The 16,567-nt window shown below is 42.0% G+C and overlaps 1 protein-coding gene across 1 annotated transcript in view; it reads left to right on the forward strand.

Moving 5' to 3' along the window:
* Nucleotides 1-16,567, forward strand: part of NEK8 (NIMA related kinase 8) — an 806,012-nt gene that overhangs the window by 366,277 nt on the left and 423,168 nt on the right. The window contains exon 8 of the mRNA XM_044054419.1: nt 2,008-2,155. Coding sequence (XP_043910354.1) covers nt 2,008-2,155 — 148 coding nt within the window. The remainder of the gene's footprint in view (nt 1-2,007; nt 2,156-16,567) is intronic.

Raw genomic sequence — 16,567 nt, forward strand, 5'->3', positions numbered from 1 at the left:
TTCTTTACTTCAGTCAATGAATGGAACAGTACTTGGACATAAACACATTACTACAAGTACACTTGTGAAGGTACAAAAGTATCATAATAATGTGTATTATATTTTATCTGCTAAATAAGTAAATGCACTCCTGCACAAAATGGAAATTTACCAGAGGCAAGTGTAAGTAGCTAAGACTGTTCTCTGTTGCATACCATCTTCTCAGAGGCGATCTCTGTGTAACGTACAGAGCCATGTCCAACCCAGAATTGTTGAACATGCTCCATCTTAGCAAAACCAAATCTACTCGAGCTACACTATATCTAGGGATATAAACCTCAACACAACAATGAATAGAACATGCTGGAGGGATAGATTCTCTTCGCAGAGACTTCCCTTACTATGGAACAGGGTCCTGATCTACATAAGACAGAGCCCCTCACTATCACTCTTCAAGAGGAACCTTGATGAGTGGATGGGTAACAGAAAGTTCACACCAGGGATCACACCAACAGCACTACTAGATGGGGACCAAGGGTACCAGCTGCTAGTACAAGGGTCTAGGGAACTACTAAAGGGGTGGTAAATACCGCACAACATGGCTGGGCTAATATATGCCTTCGGGCAGATAGCCCAGTACCAACCTATGAACCTATTTCAAATGCCTCTTTGAGAACAGTTACTAAGTAACAGCAATCTCATCAGTTAAACTGATGTTTCTGAAACCTTAAAGGTCTATATTCACCATTTTAAGCCAGGGTTAATGCATGAGGAGGTGTGGGCAATGTCCTTATTTTGAAGTCCATATTACTCAAAAGCCTATAGACCAAGAACACAATAACTAATCTGTGAATCTGTGCACCCCCTGTTGAATGATGGTGGTAATCATTTAATTCTCAAACAGATCTTAATAAAGCATTGCAAAATTAATCCAAGAAATGGTCACTGACCCTTTGACTTTCCAGTGTGCTTAAGTATATGCTATGACAGTCTGAAATTTCAAACCTGGCAGAGTGTTTCTGGGTCTGTCTGCGTTGGTGCCTATCTTGCATGAGTCTTTGAGGCTACTGTTTGTTTTATGATTACTTGTATAACAAAAAAGTGTTATTAAGAACAGCTTAACTTTAACATGAGTACATCATTGTCAAGATACTGCACTTCAAGATTGCTTATAGTGATAAATGAGTGTAAGCTACAGAAATGGATGCTTATTTACATTTGATTTTATTAATATTCTTGTGCATTAGCTATGAACTGTGTTTTAGTGACTGTGTGTGTGTTTGTGTGTGTTTGTATGTGTTTGTGTACATACAGTGGTCTTGGTTAGTAATTACAGTGATATAGTGTAAATCTGTATCACTGTTAAGCACATTAATGATTAGCTTTTCAAAGCTTTTATTATATAATTCTTTTCACTTTCTGCTTCAGTTGTTGGTCTGTGGAGGCATAATCCCAGTTACACTATTGCAGTCTGGTCTTTAGCACTGAGGTCTATGTTACTGATGATCTTAGCTTGTGGAAAAAATTGATGATGATTCAGATGGGGAGTGAAGACTTTTTTAACCCTAAAAGCTGTAATTTTATGCCAGAAATTCGGGTGCATTGGTTTTACTGTGTACTGGGGGTTAGTGCTACTCAAAAATGCTTTTTCTCTTACTGCTTTTGTTTTTAACTTAGGAACTTGTACCAGACAAGAGCTGTTTCTAACTGAAAACGCAGCTGATGTTTTGCATAGCATTAGGGAATTGTGTCTTCTTTTTTGAAAGATGATATGCCATTTGGAAAGGCAAGAATAGGAAAAGAGTGAGTGCAGTAGTGGCAAGCAGTAAGAACTACCAAATGGGGAAGGAAGAATGCGCAGTGTCAGTGATGATGGTTGTTCAATTTTGCTGAAGTTGTAGGAGCATATTGCAATGGATTTATTGTAGCATACAGAAATAAGTGAAACACCTCTTCTGAGAAATGTACATGTGTATTGTTTGAAAATAAAAAAAAAATGATATGCCTTTTATTATTTTTCAATCTCAGGCCCCACCAGTTGGCACTGGAGACCTGTCTCTTCCAGGTTCAGTGGAGCAGGCACAGCCTCAGTTTGTATCCCGGTTCCTGGAAGGCCAGTCTGGTGTAACCATCAAGCATGTTTCCTGTGGTGATTTCTTTACTGCATGCCTTACAGGTGAGTAATAGCAATCTGAGGTTAATAAAGTAGGTTTTGCTAGTGGGATTTTCCCTGCAGGCCACCTTGATGCTTTTTAATAGGAGCAGTTGCCTGGAAAATATGTATTCCTCCTTGTTGGGAGAAGAGCAAGGTTACCACAGTCGTAACATCCAATGGCACATGGTATGAATTTTGTAAAGTTGTTTCATTGCTGGATTATCAGATGTATCATAGAACACTTATTGATAGAGGATAATGAAAAAAAATTTTTTTTGAGTGACTTTGACTAAAATAGAGTTTTTTGGTTTTTTTTGGATCATCTGAAAGCACAACTGATAAGCAGAACCCCCCCCCCCCAATTCTACAGACATCTTTACTCTCCCATTAAGTATGCCTGTCAAAGTGCCTACTTTAGCATTCAAAATTTCCCATGGTTAGTTAAATGAAAGTGTTACCCAAAAGACACCTGTACTTGACTGAAAACAAGTGTAAATGTGAGCAATGGTCACTTTGTGCAACACTGAGCAATGTCCTGTGTAAATATTTTTGAAATACAGGTTTGTAAACTGACTCCAGCATTTAAGCATGCGGCATGGGACAACTGATGTGTTACTACAGTCAAATCATATTTTGTTATATAGCTGAAACCTAAACATGGTATAATTGTAAACAGAAGTAAATACCACTACAAAATTCTGAAATTATGATGGCTGTATGACATATAGAGATGAAGCCCTGACTGGCACCAGACAACCAAGGTTTAATTAATGGCCATGGCACTGAAAGAGCTGATAAAGGGAGGAGGAAGAGTGCAAGGATATGGCCTACTCAACTGTCTGTGGGGGGAGATCTCTAGCTGTCATGTCACTGGTGTTACTGGGGAGTGTGGCAGGCTACATACCAGGCAGCAAGAATATATGGATAGCAGAGGATGTGATGGGCTACCATGAGGAGGAACTTAGCCTCAGGTTTTCCACTGCATTCTCCTTATAAGGAGGGTTCTTAAGACAGACACATCTCCACAGAGGTGTGATGCTAGCCTCATAGTCTGGAGTCGGGACAGCAACCTTGGACCCAGCATTGAGAGAGAGGGATTTAATGGCCACCATCTGCAGTATTACACTGTCACCCCAGACAGCTGACCCTCACTCCAAGCAGCTAAATGAGAATGAATGGACCATTTGGGTGTCTGGGAGATGATTGTCAGCAGAGGATGGGCAGAAAGGCAGTAAAAATCCTGAAATTACAAAAACACACAATCATTAAAATTTCTGCAGATAAAGATGAAAACTAGGTGAAATAAATGCATCTTAAAGAACCTGTTAAAACACAAGACTATGGGCATGTCCCTAATTTAGCATGATGTAGGTATAGAAAAGAAATGCTTCCCAGAGCCTTTCATGTGGAATTTAGCAATCATTAGTAGTCACAAACCAGACGAGTAGGTCAGTGATACAGCTCATAGATGACCAATAAATCATTCAGATATACAGGACCCATGTCTTGCAGGGCGAAGTATATTAGTACTAGGACATTTTAATTGACCTTACTACCAGCAGCCATTGTATGTTCCACAGCGAAGGAGTAATCAGACAGTTTCTGAATTAACCAGACAGCAGTTATGCTATGGAATTATGCACCTGCTGCAGGACCTTACTCAGCCTTAGGGAGAGAAAGCTGAATTACTAAGAGATAAAAGCATGAAAATTCTTAGTAAGATTCTCATTGGAATAAGGTGCTTAATTCTAGTGATGCTCATGAAATGGTAAGATTAAACTATAGCTGATACATGGCCAGTTAGTGACAGTTGATCACCACAGATTATCTCCCAGTTCTGAATTTGAAACGCAAATGCCACCCTTTCCCACTGTGGCACCTACAAGGTCACTGGCACTGGAGAGCCATAAGTTAACACAAAAAAATTAGCATCCCAGTCTTGTCTTGATGTCTTTCTCATCTAGGTAAGAATGGCATCCAGACTGCCACAATGGATTCTGTAATTGAAATATGGTACTGTAGAAAGGACAGTTGAACCTTGGTGTCATCAGCATATAACTGAAAGAATAAACAAATCCCAATTACGAATTACTTCTGGTAGTGGAAGCTTATGGACAGTCAACAACAGGCTTATGAGTGAACCCAAAGAGGGAATCTCAAAGAAGACTTCACTCTAAAAGAACTACCTGCATATGTTCAATGATGTAAGAGGCAAACCATCTGATGACCATGAAGAATAAGCCACACCAAATACATAGTCGGGATTCTTGGCTGAAAATGTCACCTGCCAGTGAGGGAAAATGGGGTGATGAAAACTGAATAACACTGCTTCTGCTGACTAGGGGCTATCAGAAAGCCATTAACTACCTTAGTAAGGGCTGTGTCATTACATCTTTAGCTTCAAAATATATCTAACTTTGTTAATTGAGTAGCTGAGCTGACCCAAGGAACCTTTTGTAGCCATGAATTAAGGCATTTTTCAGTGAGTAATACAGATTTATGTTATGCAGATAATTTGTAAAATCGAAGTATATACTGTGTAAGTATTTGCAAGATATAAAATAATTGCAGTAGTACAGACTATTTATAAACAAATATAGAGCTAAAATAAACTCCGTGATCTACAGATAATGGAGTTTCCTCATTTAACAGGATTGTCATTATGAATTGTATTGCAGTTTGTCTACTGATGCTTCCATGATACTGCCTAACAGACTGTCAGTTGTTAGGGAAGCAGGTACATTTGGAGTCAAATTTCAGATGGTTCAGTTGTTCATACCTAGATAAATGGTATTCTTTAAAGGTCCCTGTGTCCTGAGGAAGTGAGCTCCAGGATGCAATTACAACTTTCCTGAAGATTTTTCTCTCAGAACTTTGTAGAAAGGAGGCATTGTAGTGTCGCATTACTTGATATGTGGGAGGAAATTGTGTCTGTCATGTGGATCTTTGCTGCCTGGAGATGCCAGCCTCCATTTTAATTTCTCCAGATATTTTGGGTTTCTAATACTATTATAGGAATGGACCCCATTCCTAAGTCAAAGTACGATTAAAGTTCATGAAATTAGTATTGTTTCAATCTTGGATGTCAGCCAGAAGTGCTCTTCACAGCACCTGCAATGTGCCCAGTAATGACTCTGTCTGCAATTCTTACGAAGTTACATGTATTGGTAACATAAATAAATATGATTGTAGATTCTTTATAAGACCCGCTGCTCCTACTACTGTTGGAACTGTCTGGGTATCTTTCTTCCACGCTGCTCTCATTTCTGCCTGAAAATCCTGATGACTTTTTGTCTCTTTGTATGCAAGACACTGTAGTCACTGGGTTTGGCAATTTCAGTGATCAATGCTACTTTTGTCTTCTTTTCATGGACCACTATATCCGTTTTTCTAGCATCTAACTTTTGAACTGTCGGTAATGGATGATCCCATGTGATGTAAACTTCATAATTTTCTGTGATGCTGTGGCTTATGTTTCCAGTGTTTTTCAGCCACTTCAATTCTATAATGTTTGCACAATCAGCAGCGCAACAGTCTTGCCACATTATTATGCCTGTCAGTATACAGTCCTTCAGCCATTAGTGTGTCACAACCAGCAATGAGGTATACAACTGTTTCCAATTCTGTTTTACAAAACCTACATTTGTCTGTTTCTCCCACATGTTCAATGGACTTTGTAAACCAATGTGTACATAGCCCACTATCTTGTGCCACCAGTATTAACCTTTCATCTCTTGGTTTGAATTTGCCTCTCCTTAACCATTCCTGCGTTTGTTCTTGATCAACATAAGGTTCTTCCAGAAGTTTTCTATACTTGTAACTATATTTCTGCATTTTCCACATTTCCTGCTTTCTCATCTGGTCTTTCACCTTATATTCTTTCTTTTGTTTTTTGGCACATTCAGTTGCTGCCTAATTTTTATCTACTTGTGGTTTGATTTCCATTCCTGCTTGATGCCAATATGCTTCTGCTAGACTAAGCAGGGAAGTCATTTTAGATTTATTTTCCTTATGATTCAAAACTTTCACTACATTTGGGTCTTGAGGTCAGCAGATATGTGTGGAATCCCACGATTGCAGATCTATACATGTAATCAATTTCAAGGATTCGGAACAGGGAATATATAATCTTGGTATGCACTCATCTTTATAAATCATTTGGTGAGCATGAAGCATCTTTGTTGTTTTTCTATGTAATCTATCCAACATGTTTTGAGGCCAGTCAGTCACTCTAAAAACTGTAAGTTAGGACAGGAAGAGCAAATTGGTTTATTGCTTGCATTTGTTCCTAGATGTCAACGCTGTTTTCAGAATTAATTTAAATCTTCTAAAGTATTCCTTCCTGAGTTTTATTCTCATTTGTTCATGTTTTATTGCTGATCCTTCATCAATTCCCAAATATTTATACAGTCCTTGTTCAAGTTCTTTTATATCCCATTCTTGTCCCAAACTGATGATATGAAGTTGTTCTATCTCGCCATTCATTCTTACTGATGGTTTCAGAGCCGATCCTCGGCTCCGACTCGGCCAACTACAAAGCTCGAGGTCTCCAACCAGCTTGAGGCCAACTCCCTATCCCATGATGCACCCTGTGTTACCTCAGATCTTGCCTGCCGCTGCAACAGATCGGAGGATCCTTCACAGCTCTGGCCAGTGAAAGTTTCTTTATTATATTTTCTACAATATTGTATAGTTCTTAGAGTGGGGATTGCTATCCCTTTTATTTCAACTCTTTGTAAAATACTTTAGGTATTTTTAGAACTCTGTTGTAATATCTTAGTAGTAGGTTATTTGTCTAGCTCTTGTGGCTGTTTATATTTTAGGCCTTTGTTATCTCCCTTTCCCTTTGAAAAATTGATATAGTAGTGTATAGTGCTTCTGAATATTTAGATAGCAGACTAAATTAGTTAGGTTTCATTTGAGTGTGTGTGTTTAATTAGTTAATTCATAGAGCCCGTTTAAATTAGAGGGTTAGGTTTCCCTTTGGAGCCTTGTTGGTTACTTCTTTAGATTTGTTAAACAGTCATTGTTAGGGTCTGTTAAGGTGTTATTTAGTCCTTTATTTTTGCTTTTCTGGGACATTTAACTGCTTTGGTGTTTGTGCATATACTGTATTCTCAAGGTCTTTTATTTAGGATGGCTGATCAGGATAAGGAGAAACACCCCAAATCAGGGTTTAAGAAATGCCCTAAATGCGGGCAAAAGATGTCTTTGACCGATCGTCATGTAAATTGTGGTTATTGTTTAGGCGAGTTACATTTACAGGAAAACTCAATTTGCCATTCCTTCAGTGCCCGTGTTTTGCACGAGAGGAAGAGAAAGTTGATTGACAGAGGATTACTAAAATCCTCCTTTCTAGAAACCTTCGATAAAGGTGGACATGACAAATCTTGAAAACATGACAAATCATCAAAATCGGCATCCTCTGAGCCGTGGCAGTCTGCATCGAAGCCACTTGGAAAATCTTTGACGTCGGCTCCACAGACCTCTGAGCCGGGCGTTGTTACCTTTCAGAGCCATTCTCTAGTCTTGGTACCGGTCTCTGCAGTGTTAAAATCATCGATACTTCAATCAGTGGCTTCATCTATTCCGTCTTCTTGGTCCTCAAGAACTCTTTCAGATTTGGATGTGGATCGAGTGGTGCAGAAGTTGTTACAGACACATGCACTGGCTAAATTGTTATCAGGTCTGACCCAAGGGGCTTCAAAACTGACATGAGTACCTCCTTCTACTTCTGTTCCTCCTCCGATCCAGCCCAGGTCTTTGGAGCTGGAGGAATTGGAACTGATGATTGTGGTGCCAGCTACTCGGACTTCCTCAGTGCCTGTTGAGGAGTCTAGGAGCCTACACTCGCCGGTTGGGTCTGGGGAGGATAGTTGAACCGATTTTTCAGTTCCGACTATGCCTCTCGGGGCTTCGGTACAGATGAGTTTGGTGCCTACCTCGGGATCAGAGCCCACTGTTCCGGTGACGAGAGAATCCTCTGTTTCTTCGGATCTGGGGGTTTCTTTGCACCGGAGCAGAGGTGCCTTCGATGCTATGAGGAGAGTAATGTCACCTAGGACATCCACAACTTCAGGATCAGTGACCTCCTCCCCTAAAGTGCCTCTGTCTTCTTCTGCTTCACAGATCCCACTAAAGCGTAGAGACCTGGAGCGTCAGGAAGCCCCACTTGGTGGACCCTGCTCTTCCGAGACCTCACCAGAAGCTCCCACTGATGAGGTTCCCAAGAAGAGACTATGCAAGAGGAAGCATCTGGACTCCCCACAGGAATCCATCACCTCAGACACCGACTTAGATGAATCAGAAGGGTCCCTACAGTCCCCCTCAGAGGATATCTCCTTTGCAGATATCTTGGAAATCCTTAAACAGAGGGGTGGCTGGCAGACCATCCACCCTACTGATGATGAGTCAGTTCTCCTGAAGGCTTTTGGATCTCAGTCATCCACCTCTTGGGTGTCTCCACCCTTTGATGAGCATATGGAGCTGGTCTCACGAAAGGTGTGGGAGTCTCTGGACACCATGGAGCCTGTCCCTAGGAGGCCTAATAAATTTATAACCCCCCCAAGAAAAGGCATTTCTCACTAAGGGAGTACCTGTTGATGCCATGGTGGTGGCAGCAGCCACCAAGAAAGAGTTGTCAGAAACTTCATCTGTCCATCTTTCTAATAGGGATTGTAGGATCATGGATAGATACGGAAAGTGCATGTTTAGTTTAGTGACTTTTGCCATGCGATCACTGAACTACCTTATACATTTTACGAGATTGCAAAGGGATCTCCTAAAAGAGCTTGGAGATACTCTACAGGGTTCAGTAGCTGAGGGAGTGTCAGAGAAGGTTGCTTCCCAGCTTGCTACTCTTAATTCTGTGGTAAACTCTTCCATGCGTCTTACCTCGTATGCAGCTGATGGAATGAGTAGGGCAACGGGTACAGAAATTGCTCTTGGGAGACTTTCCTGGATGCGCTTATGTTCCTTTGTGGAGCCCTTTGTCATCCTTTGTTAACATCCCTTTTGATGGCTCATCTCTTTTCTGACCCAAAGTGAACTCTTACCATTTGTGAGCAGGAAGGAAAGACTCTGCCATCGGAGTCCGTTTTTCCACCCCTACTAGACCTTACCCTAAAGGTCAGAGAGGGGTAAAGATGTGGTTCCAAAAAACCTAAGAAGCCTTTCAAAACACACATGGTGAACCCCCCTCTGGGGGCAGAGGAGGTGGCAATAATGGAAGATACCACCCACGCGGCAGAGGAGGTCCGCAGAATCAGGACAACACAGATCAGTTCTTTGGGAAGCTCTACCAGTGCTCCTGAAAGGAGACCTGCCTGTCCAACTCTGGAGGCAGTCTGGGGACACTTATCTTTGTACCCAGGCTCCTGGCTAAAAATCACAAAAGACAGCTGGGTACAAAGTATCATATCCAGAGGATACTTTATTCCCTTCACCACCCCACCACCTGTAATAACAAAAATCCCTGGCATTCCACCCAGTTACAGGGAACCATAGAGATTCAAAGGTTGTTAGAAAAAAAACAGTCATCCAACCGGTCACTGCAGACCAGACAGGATCCTGAACTTACTCAAGGGTCTTTTTAGTTCCAAAGAAAACAGGGGACTGGAGACCTACATTGGATCTCAGCAGACTAAACAGATCTGTCAAAAAGGAGAAGTTCCGGATGGTCATGCTACAGTCGATACTTCCATTTCTAGAAAAAGACATTTGGATGTGCTCTATAGATCTCTAGAATGCGTACTACCATATAAAAATGGCCAGACCATCCAGGGATCATCTGTGCTTTCAGGTGGGAGCCAGTCACTACCAGTTTCGAGCCCTGACTTTTGGTGTCACTACAGCCCCCAGATGTTTACCAAATGCATGGCAATGGTCACAGCTCACCTGATGCATTTGGGATTCCAGGTGTTTCTGTAGCTAGACTACTGGTTCCTCACTGCCACCACCAGGCATCAGCTTATACAAGCCAGGGACATCACTGTGAGCCTTTGTAGCTAATGGGGGATTACCATAAACTCAGAAAAATCTGCCTTGTCGCCATCGCAACATATTGTTTTTATAGGAGCAGATTTGGACACCGCCACCACCACACTAAAACTTCCTTCAGAAAGGGTTTCTGTACTTCGAAAACAGATTCTAAAACTTCTATCAAGAGACAAGCTGCCAGCCTCAGAGGTGCTCAAATTGTTGGGGATGATGGCGGCTGCAATCATAGCAATTCCCTTGGGGCGTATGAATATGCAGATTCTACAGTGGCTCCTGTTCCTATCAAGAACTTCCAATGTCACATCTGATTGCTCTAATAAACTCCTACAAAAAGGATCTTCGGTGGTGCTTGACATCTCATCAAGTAACGATAAGTCGTCCCTTTACCCTACCCACTCCGACGGCCACTGTGACTACGGACACTTCCCTGATCAGGTGGGGGGAGGATATTATCAGGGGAGAGCAGCCCAAAGCACATGGAACGAACTAGAGACTCATCTGCACATCAATGTCCTGGAAATGAGAGTGGTATTCTTGGCATTGCAGTCAACAGATGCTAGCACTTGCTGACCAACCAATAATTCCGAAAAAAGTGCTCAGGCTCGCTGGTAGTAAACGGAGGAATTTATTGACACCAAAATCCACAAAATAAAGTGCTCAAAGGATAGAGCCGTACAAAATGTAACATGAACGCTCTTCTAAATCCACCAAATGCTGCGTTTTCGTCAGTATGACTTCATTCTTGGCATTGCAGTACTTTCAGGACTGTCTTCCTCTGGGAACAATTGTGATTCAGACAGACAACATGTCTGTAGTCTGGTACATAAACAAACAAGGAGGAACCAGGTCTTACCCCCTATGTCGAGAGGCCCCAAGATTATGGCCGTGGGTTACCTCCACCCAATGCTTTCTGCTAGCAATGCACATCCCGGGGAAATCCAATGTGATATCAGACAAAGTGAGCAGGGAAATTTTGTTACCTCACGAGTGGTCCCTCAAGGAAGAGATAGCAGAAAGGATATTCCACAAATGGGGCCAGCCTTGCTGCAATCTCTTTGCATCCCCCATGAATACAAAATGCAGCAGCCACTTTGCCCTAATCCCCTCTCTGGGAGATGTCCCAAGGGACGCCCTTGTACACAATTGGCCCTCGGGTCTTCTTTATGCCTTCCTACCAATCCCTCTGATACCCAAAGTATTACAGAAAGCCAAAGTCTTGGGAAGGACCATCATTCTAGTAGCCCTTTTCTGGCCTCGCCAGATTTGGTTCCTCTTCCTTCGACCTCATCTATTGGAAGAACCTTGGATTCTGGACCTAGTTCCAGACCTCCTGATTCATTCATCGGGGGCTCTTCATCCCTCTCTTCAGTCCCTGAAATTGACAGCTTGGCTGCTCCAATTTCCAATACAGCCAGGTTCCATAACCTCTCAACTGAAACACAACAGATTTTAATATCTTCTCATAAATAATCTACTAGAAAACTGTACCTCAGCAAATGGAAGAGATTTTCTATATGGGCTTCTCAGAATAATATCGACCCTTACCTAGCCCCAGTTTCCTCTGTCCTGGAATTTTTGACTATGGTTTTCAACAAAGGAGCTGTAGCAGCCACCATTCACAGTCAGCTTACGGCAGTCTCTAATTTTCACCTTGGCAGTGAGTGATCTAATGTAATGTCACATAAACTATCCAAAGCCTTTCTTAACAGGACCACACACCTGAGACCACCCGTTAAATCTCCTTATATACCTTATAATTTGAATTTTATGCATTCACACATCATTCTTCCAAGATTTGAACCAGCTTCTTCATGTGAATTGAAGTACTTATCTTGGAAAACCATTTTCTTAGTAGCTATCACATCTGCCAGAGAATTTCAGAATTGCAAGCCTTGTCTATTAAACCCCCTTATTTGATTTTTCATTCTGATAGAGTTTCACTACGAGCGAATCCATCATTCTTGCCTAAAGTTTGTTCTGAAGCTAATCTTAACCAAATTATAGAATTACCACTTTTTTCCACAATCATAGCAATAAGTTGTAGTATATGCTGCACAAACTTGATGTTCACAGGCAACTTTGATTCTACCTGGATAGAACCAAAGAATTTAGAAAATCTGAACAGCTCTTTGTTTCTTTTTCAGAGTCCAAAAAAGGTGGACCTGTGGCAAAAGCCACTCTGTCAAAATGGCTATCTGATTGCATCTCCTTTACTTATTCATCAGTGAATGCTCCACTACAACACAAAATTAAGGCCCATTCAACTAGAGCTGTTTCCACTTCTTCAGTCTTTGCTGCTAGGTTACCAATAGATAGGATTTGTGCAGCAGCCACTTGGTCAAGGCCTTATACCTTTGTCACTCATTATAAAGTAGATAGGGCCTCCAGGGACAGGGCTTCTTTTGGTTCCACTTTCCTGAGGAATATACTCCCTTGAGCCACCCCAGAAAGATGGTGCTTGGAACACTACCCATCAGTAAGAATGAACAGCGAGATAGAACAACTTCACATAAAGAAGTTATGTACTCACCATAACGTTCCATGTGAGTTGTTTATCTCGCCTTCATTCTTGCATCCCATCCGCCTACCCGCTCCAGGCTTTCTCAAGCACCAAGAATTATGATTTGTCATGGTCTGATTGTCTTTTTCCATTGTTTCCTTATCTTAAGAAGGGAATAATGGTATATGGTATACTGGGGCAGCAAACAAGATCTGAGGTAACACAGGTGCATCAAGTTGGCCTCAAGCTGGTTGGAGACCTCGAGCTTTGTAGTTGGCCGAGTCCGAACACATCAGTAAGAATGAAGGCGAGATGAACAACTCACATGGAATGTTATAGTGAGTACATAACTTCTTTTTTTCTTGGTGCATTAGTTTTCCTGCTTTAAAGGTTGCTTTTGCACATTTATAAAAAACAAATGACATTCTTATATCATCTGAAAAAGTTTTGACAATTTGCTGTTGTGGTTTCAGTTCCTCATCTGATGAGCTATACAGTTGTAAATTATCGACAAAGAGAAGATGAGAAGTCTTTACACTTTGTTGTTTTCTAGGAGCCAAATTATAACCATGGCCTAAGCACAATGGATCACCTGTCCATTCATAATTGGCAGTGGAGTTTTACGGTGTCGAGTTGCCAGCCCGGCGCCCAACCTTTCATGGAAGGCACACACATGCATGCACTCATGCCTAGGGCCAATTTAGAGTATCCAGTCCACCTACAGCATGTTTTTGGGATGTTGGAGGAAACCGGAGCACCCGGAGAAAACCCACACAACCACAGGGAGGACATTCAGACACCACACAGAAGGCACCCCAACTGAGGATTGAACTGGAGAACCTTTTGCTGTGAGGCAGCAACACTAACCACTGCACCACCACAACCGTCCGAGGTTAACCCAACTACTTAACTGAAAGTATGGTGTTACCCAGTTGATTTTTTTTTCCATTGTCTGTTTGTTAGACCATTTGATATGGACCCAAAAGCACATGAAATAATATTTTACTACTAGCTATTAAATCCTGGTTCTGCAACCAGTTCCAAAGAAGGTTAAAGTTGTGCTACAGTTTCTTCTGAAGCTTACTGAGTGAGGGAATTGAGTTTAAAATGATAATATTGTTGGCATAAAAGGAACAGTTTATTTTAGGAAGGGAAGGTGAGTTGCTGGCCCAGAAGTAAACCCAAGTGTTTCTGTTAGTTAACTAGGTACGAGGAGGATTTTTTATTTACAGAGTCTGGTTGTTAAAATTTTATGTTTGGACCAAAAACACATATGATGACTGTTTACTGTTAATTATTAGATCGTGGTCATGCAACTAATTCCAAATAAGGTTAAAGTTGTTCTGCAGATTGTTCTGGAGCCTACCGAGTGTGGAGATTGAGATAAGATGATAATGCTGTTGGCATAGAAGATACAGTCTGTTTTAGGAAGATCTGTTGATTGTGTTTTTATAAAGATAGGAAACAGTGAAGGTGCCATGACAAATCCCGCTGAGACCCCTTGCTTAGAAAGTAACATTTTTTTATGAAAGATTGCCAAGGATGACTGTGAATGTATTCTGCTTAAGAAAATCACTTTGCCATTGTTTTGCCAAGTCCATATTGTGATAGTTTATTTAAAAGAAGTGAGTGACTGATTAATTCAAAAGCATGATAGAAATCATTAAAAAGGCTAGGGTTAGTGGTATTTCTTCTAGGTTGCAAGAAGTCTTATTTCTACTGTATTCCTTCATTATTAGACTTCTGGCGATGCAGTCGTACAGCGGTTAACATTGTTGCCTAACAGCAAGAGGTTCTCTGGTTTGATTCTTGTTTGGGATGCCTTCTATGTGGAGTCTGCATGTTCTCCATGTATTCGTGTGGGTTTCCTCTGGGTGCTTCGGTTTCCTCCCACATTCCAAAGACATGCAGAAGGTGGATTAGGCACTCTAAATTGGCCCTAAGTGTGAGTGTGTGCAAATGTGTGGTCCCCTGCTCAGGTGGGATGGGCACTGGGCTAGCAGCCCTTCCCCTTAAAACCATAACTGCTACAGAAACAACAAGTGCTGGAGAGCGCTTGATGTGCTCCATGGCACAGATGGAAATGAGAGAGATTAGAATTGTACTTGAACACTGTGATCTTTTTGGAATGCACATTAGCAAACAAAGTTTCTCCAGTACATGCTATGATGGTAGCAGCAGCCACAAAAAAGGAATTATCAAAAGGAAGTTCTCTGCTCATCCCCCTAACAGGGAGTCCAGGGTGATGGTCAGGTTCGGGAAATAGATTTGTGCTTCAGTGACGTTTGCTCTCAGATCACTGAATTATTTGGCTCATGTGACCAAATTCCAGAGGGATTTGACTAAAGAAATTTTCAGATCCCTTTCTGGTATATTATCTGCGGATGTCCAGAAGAGAGTAGACTCCCGGTTATTTACATTGCAGTTGACCTCCAATGTCGCCATGAGTCTGCTTTTCAATGTGGCACATGGCATGGTCAGGGCAGCAGGCACTAGCATCACTATTCACTGTCATGACTGAATACATCTTTGTGATTTTGTGGAAAGCTTCAGACCATCCTTTTCAGTGCTCCCTTATGGATCTACACTTTTTGAATCCAGAGTGAAAGACACATTTACCAGGAGTCAGAAGGATGGCAAGACTCTTTCCACTGTTGGAATCTGAATCTCACCTCCTCAAAGATCCTTTTCTAGGAACCAAAGGATGGGAAAGAAAATGTGGCTCCAAAGTCTCAGAGCTGTTGGCAAGACTCTTTTGGAGGTAGGCCTCCTCATGGCAGAGGTTGAGGTAACTGTAATGTACATTGTCCTAGGTGCAGAGGCAGACTGCTCAATTAGGGCTTCCATGGTCCTTTCTCAGAGAAGTGCTACCAGCGCTCCTGAACAGTTGCATGACTGTTGCACTCTGGAGGCAGTTAGGGGGGGGGCACATGTCTTAGACCCTTAATCTGCCATCTGAATCAGTTCATGAAACAGATTAAATTCTGGATTGTCACTCTTCAGTCCGTATTGCCTCTGCTGAGGAGGGACAGTTGGATCTGCTCAGCAGATCTCCAGGTTGCTTACTATCATGTGAAGCTAGAGAAGCACTCCTGGAGATTTCTCCATTTCTGGCTGGGAGTCAGTCACCACAAATTCAGAGCCCTGCCTTTCAGTGTCGCCACAGCCCCCAGGGTGTTCACCAAGTTCATAGCAGTGGTGACAAACCACTTGCATCTGCTAGGGAACCAGGTTTACCCCTGTCTCGATGACTGGCTCCTAACTGCTGCCTTCAAGCATCTACTTTTACATCCAGACCTTGTACTCCAATGGTTACAGAAATTGGGGACAACAGTGAATTTTCACAAATGCCCCCGTAGACCAACACAACAAATAGAGATCATTGGATGCCACCTTGATACCGACTTAAAGATAGACAGTCTTCCCCACAGCAGGGTTTCTTCATTGCAACTTGTAGTGAGGCAGTTGCTTTATCATCCTTCACTCCCCTGAAAAGCTGATCCTACTGCTGTTAGACCTAATGATGTCTACAATACAGACAGTTCTCCTAGCCAGGTACCACATGAGAGTACACCAATGAACCCTAGTAGTACAGTGGTCTCAGAACATACACTCATTACATGCAGAAATTCAGCTCACTTGGATCTGTAAACAGCACATTGCCTGGTGGATAATGTCATCCTCTGTGATAATAGGTCCCCCATTTCAAATAGACACACTGGTAGCAGTAGTAACCATGGATGCAACCGTCCAGGGTGAGGGGTCATTTTGAAGGAAGGATGGTCCAAGTTACATGGTCACCTATAGAGGCCAAGGCCAATCTACACACCAACATCTTGGAGATGAAGGTGGTTCTTCTAGCATTGCAGGCCTTTCAGGATCTGCTCTCCAAGAGTGTGATATACATACACACAGACAATATGACAGTGGTATGT

This window comes from Protopterus annectens, chromosome 13.part0, assembly GCF_019279795.1.
Source record: "Protopterus annectens isolate FY-2018-M chromosome 13.part0, PAN1.0, whole genome shotgun sequence".
NCBI classification, from domain to species: Eukaryota; Metazoa; Chordata; order Ceratodontiformes; family Protopteridae; genus Protopterus; species Protopterus annectens.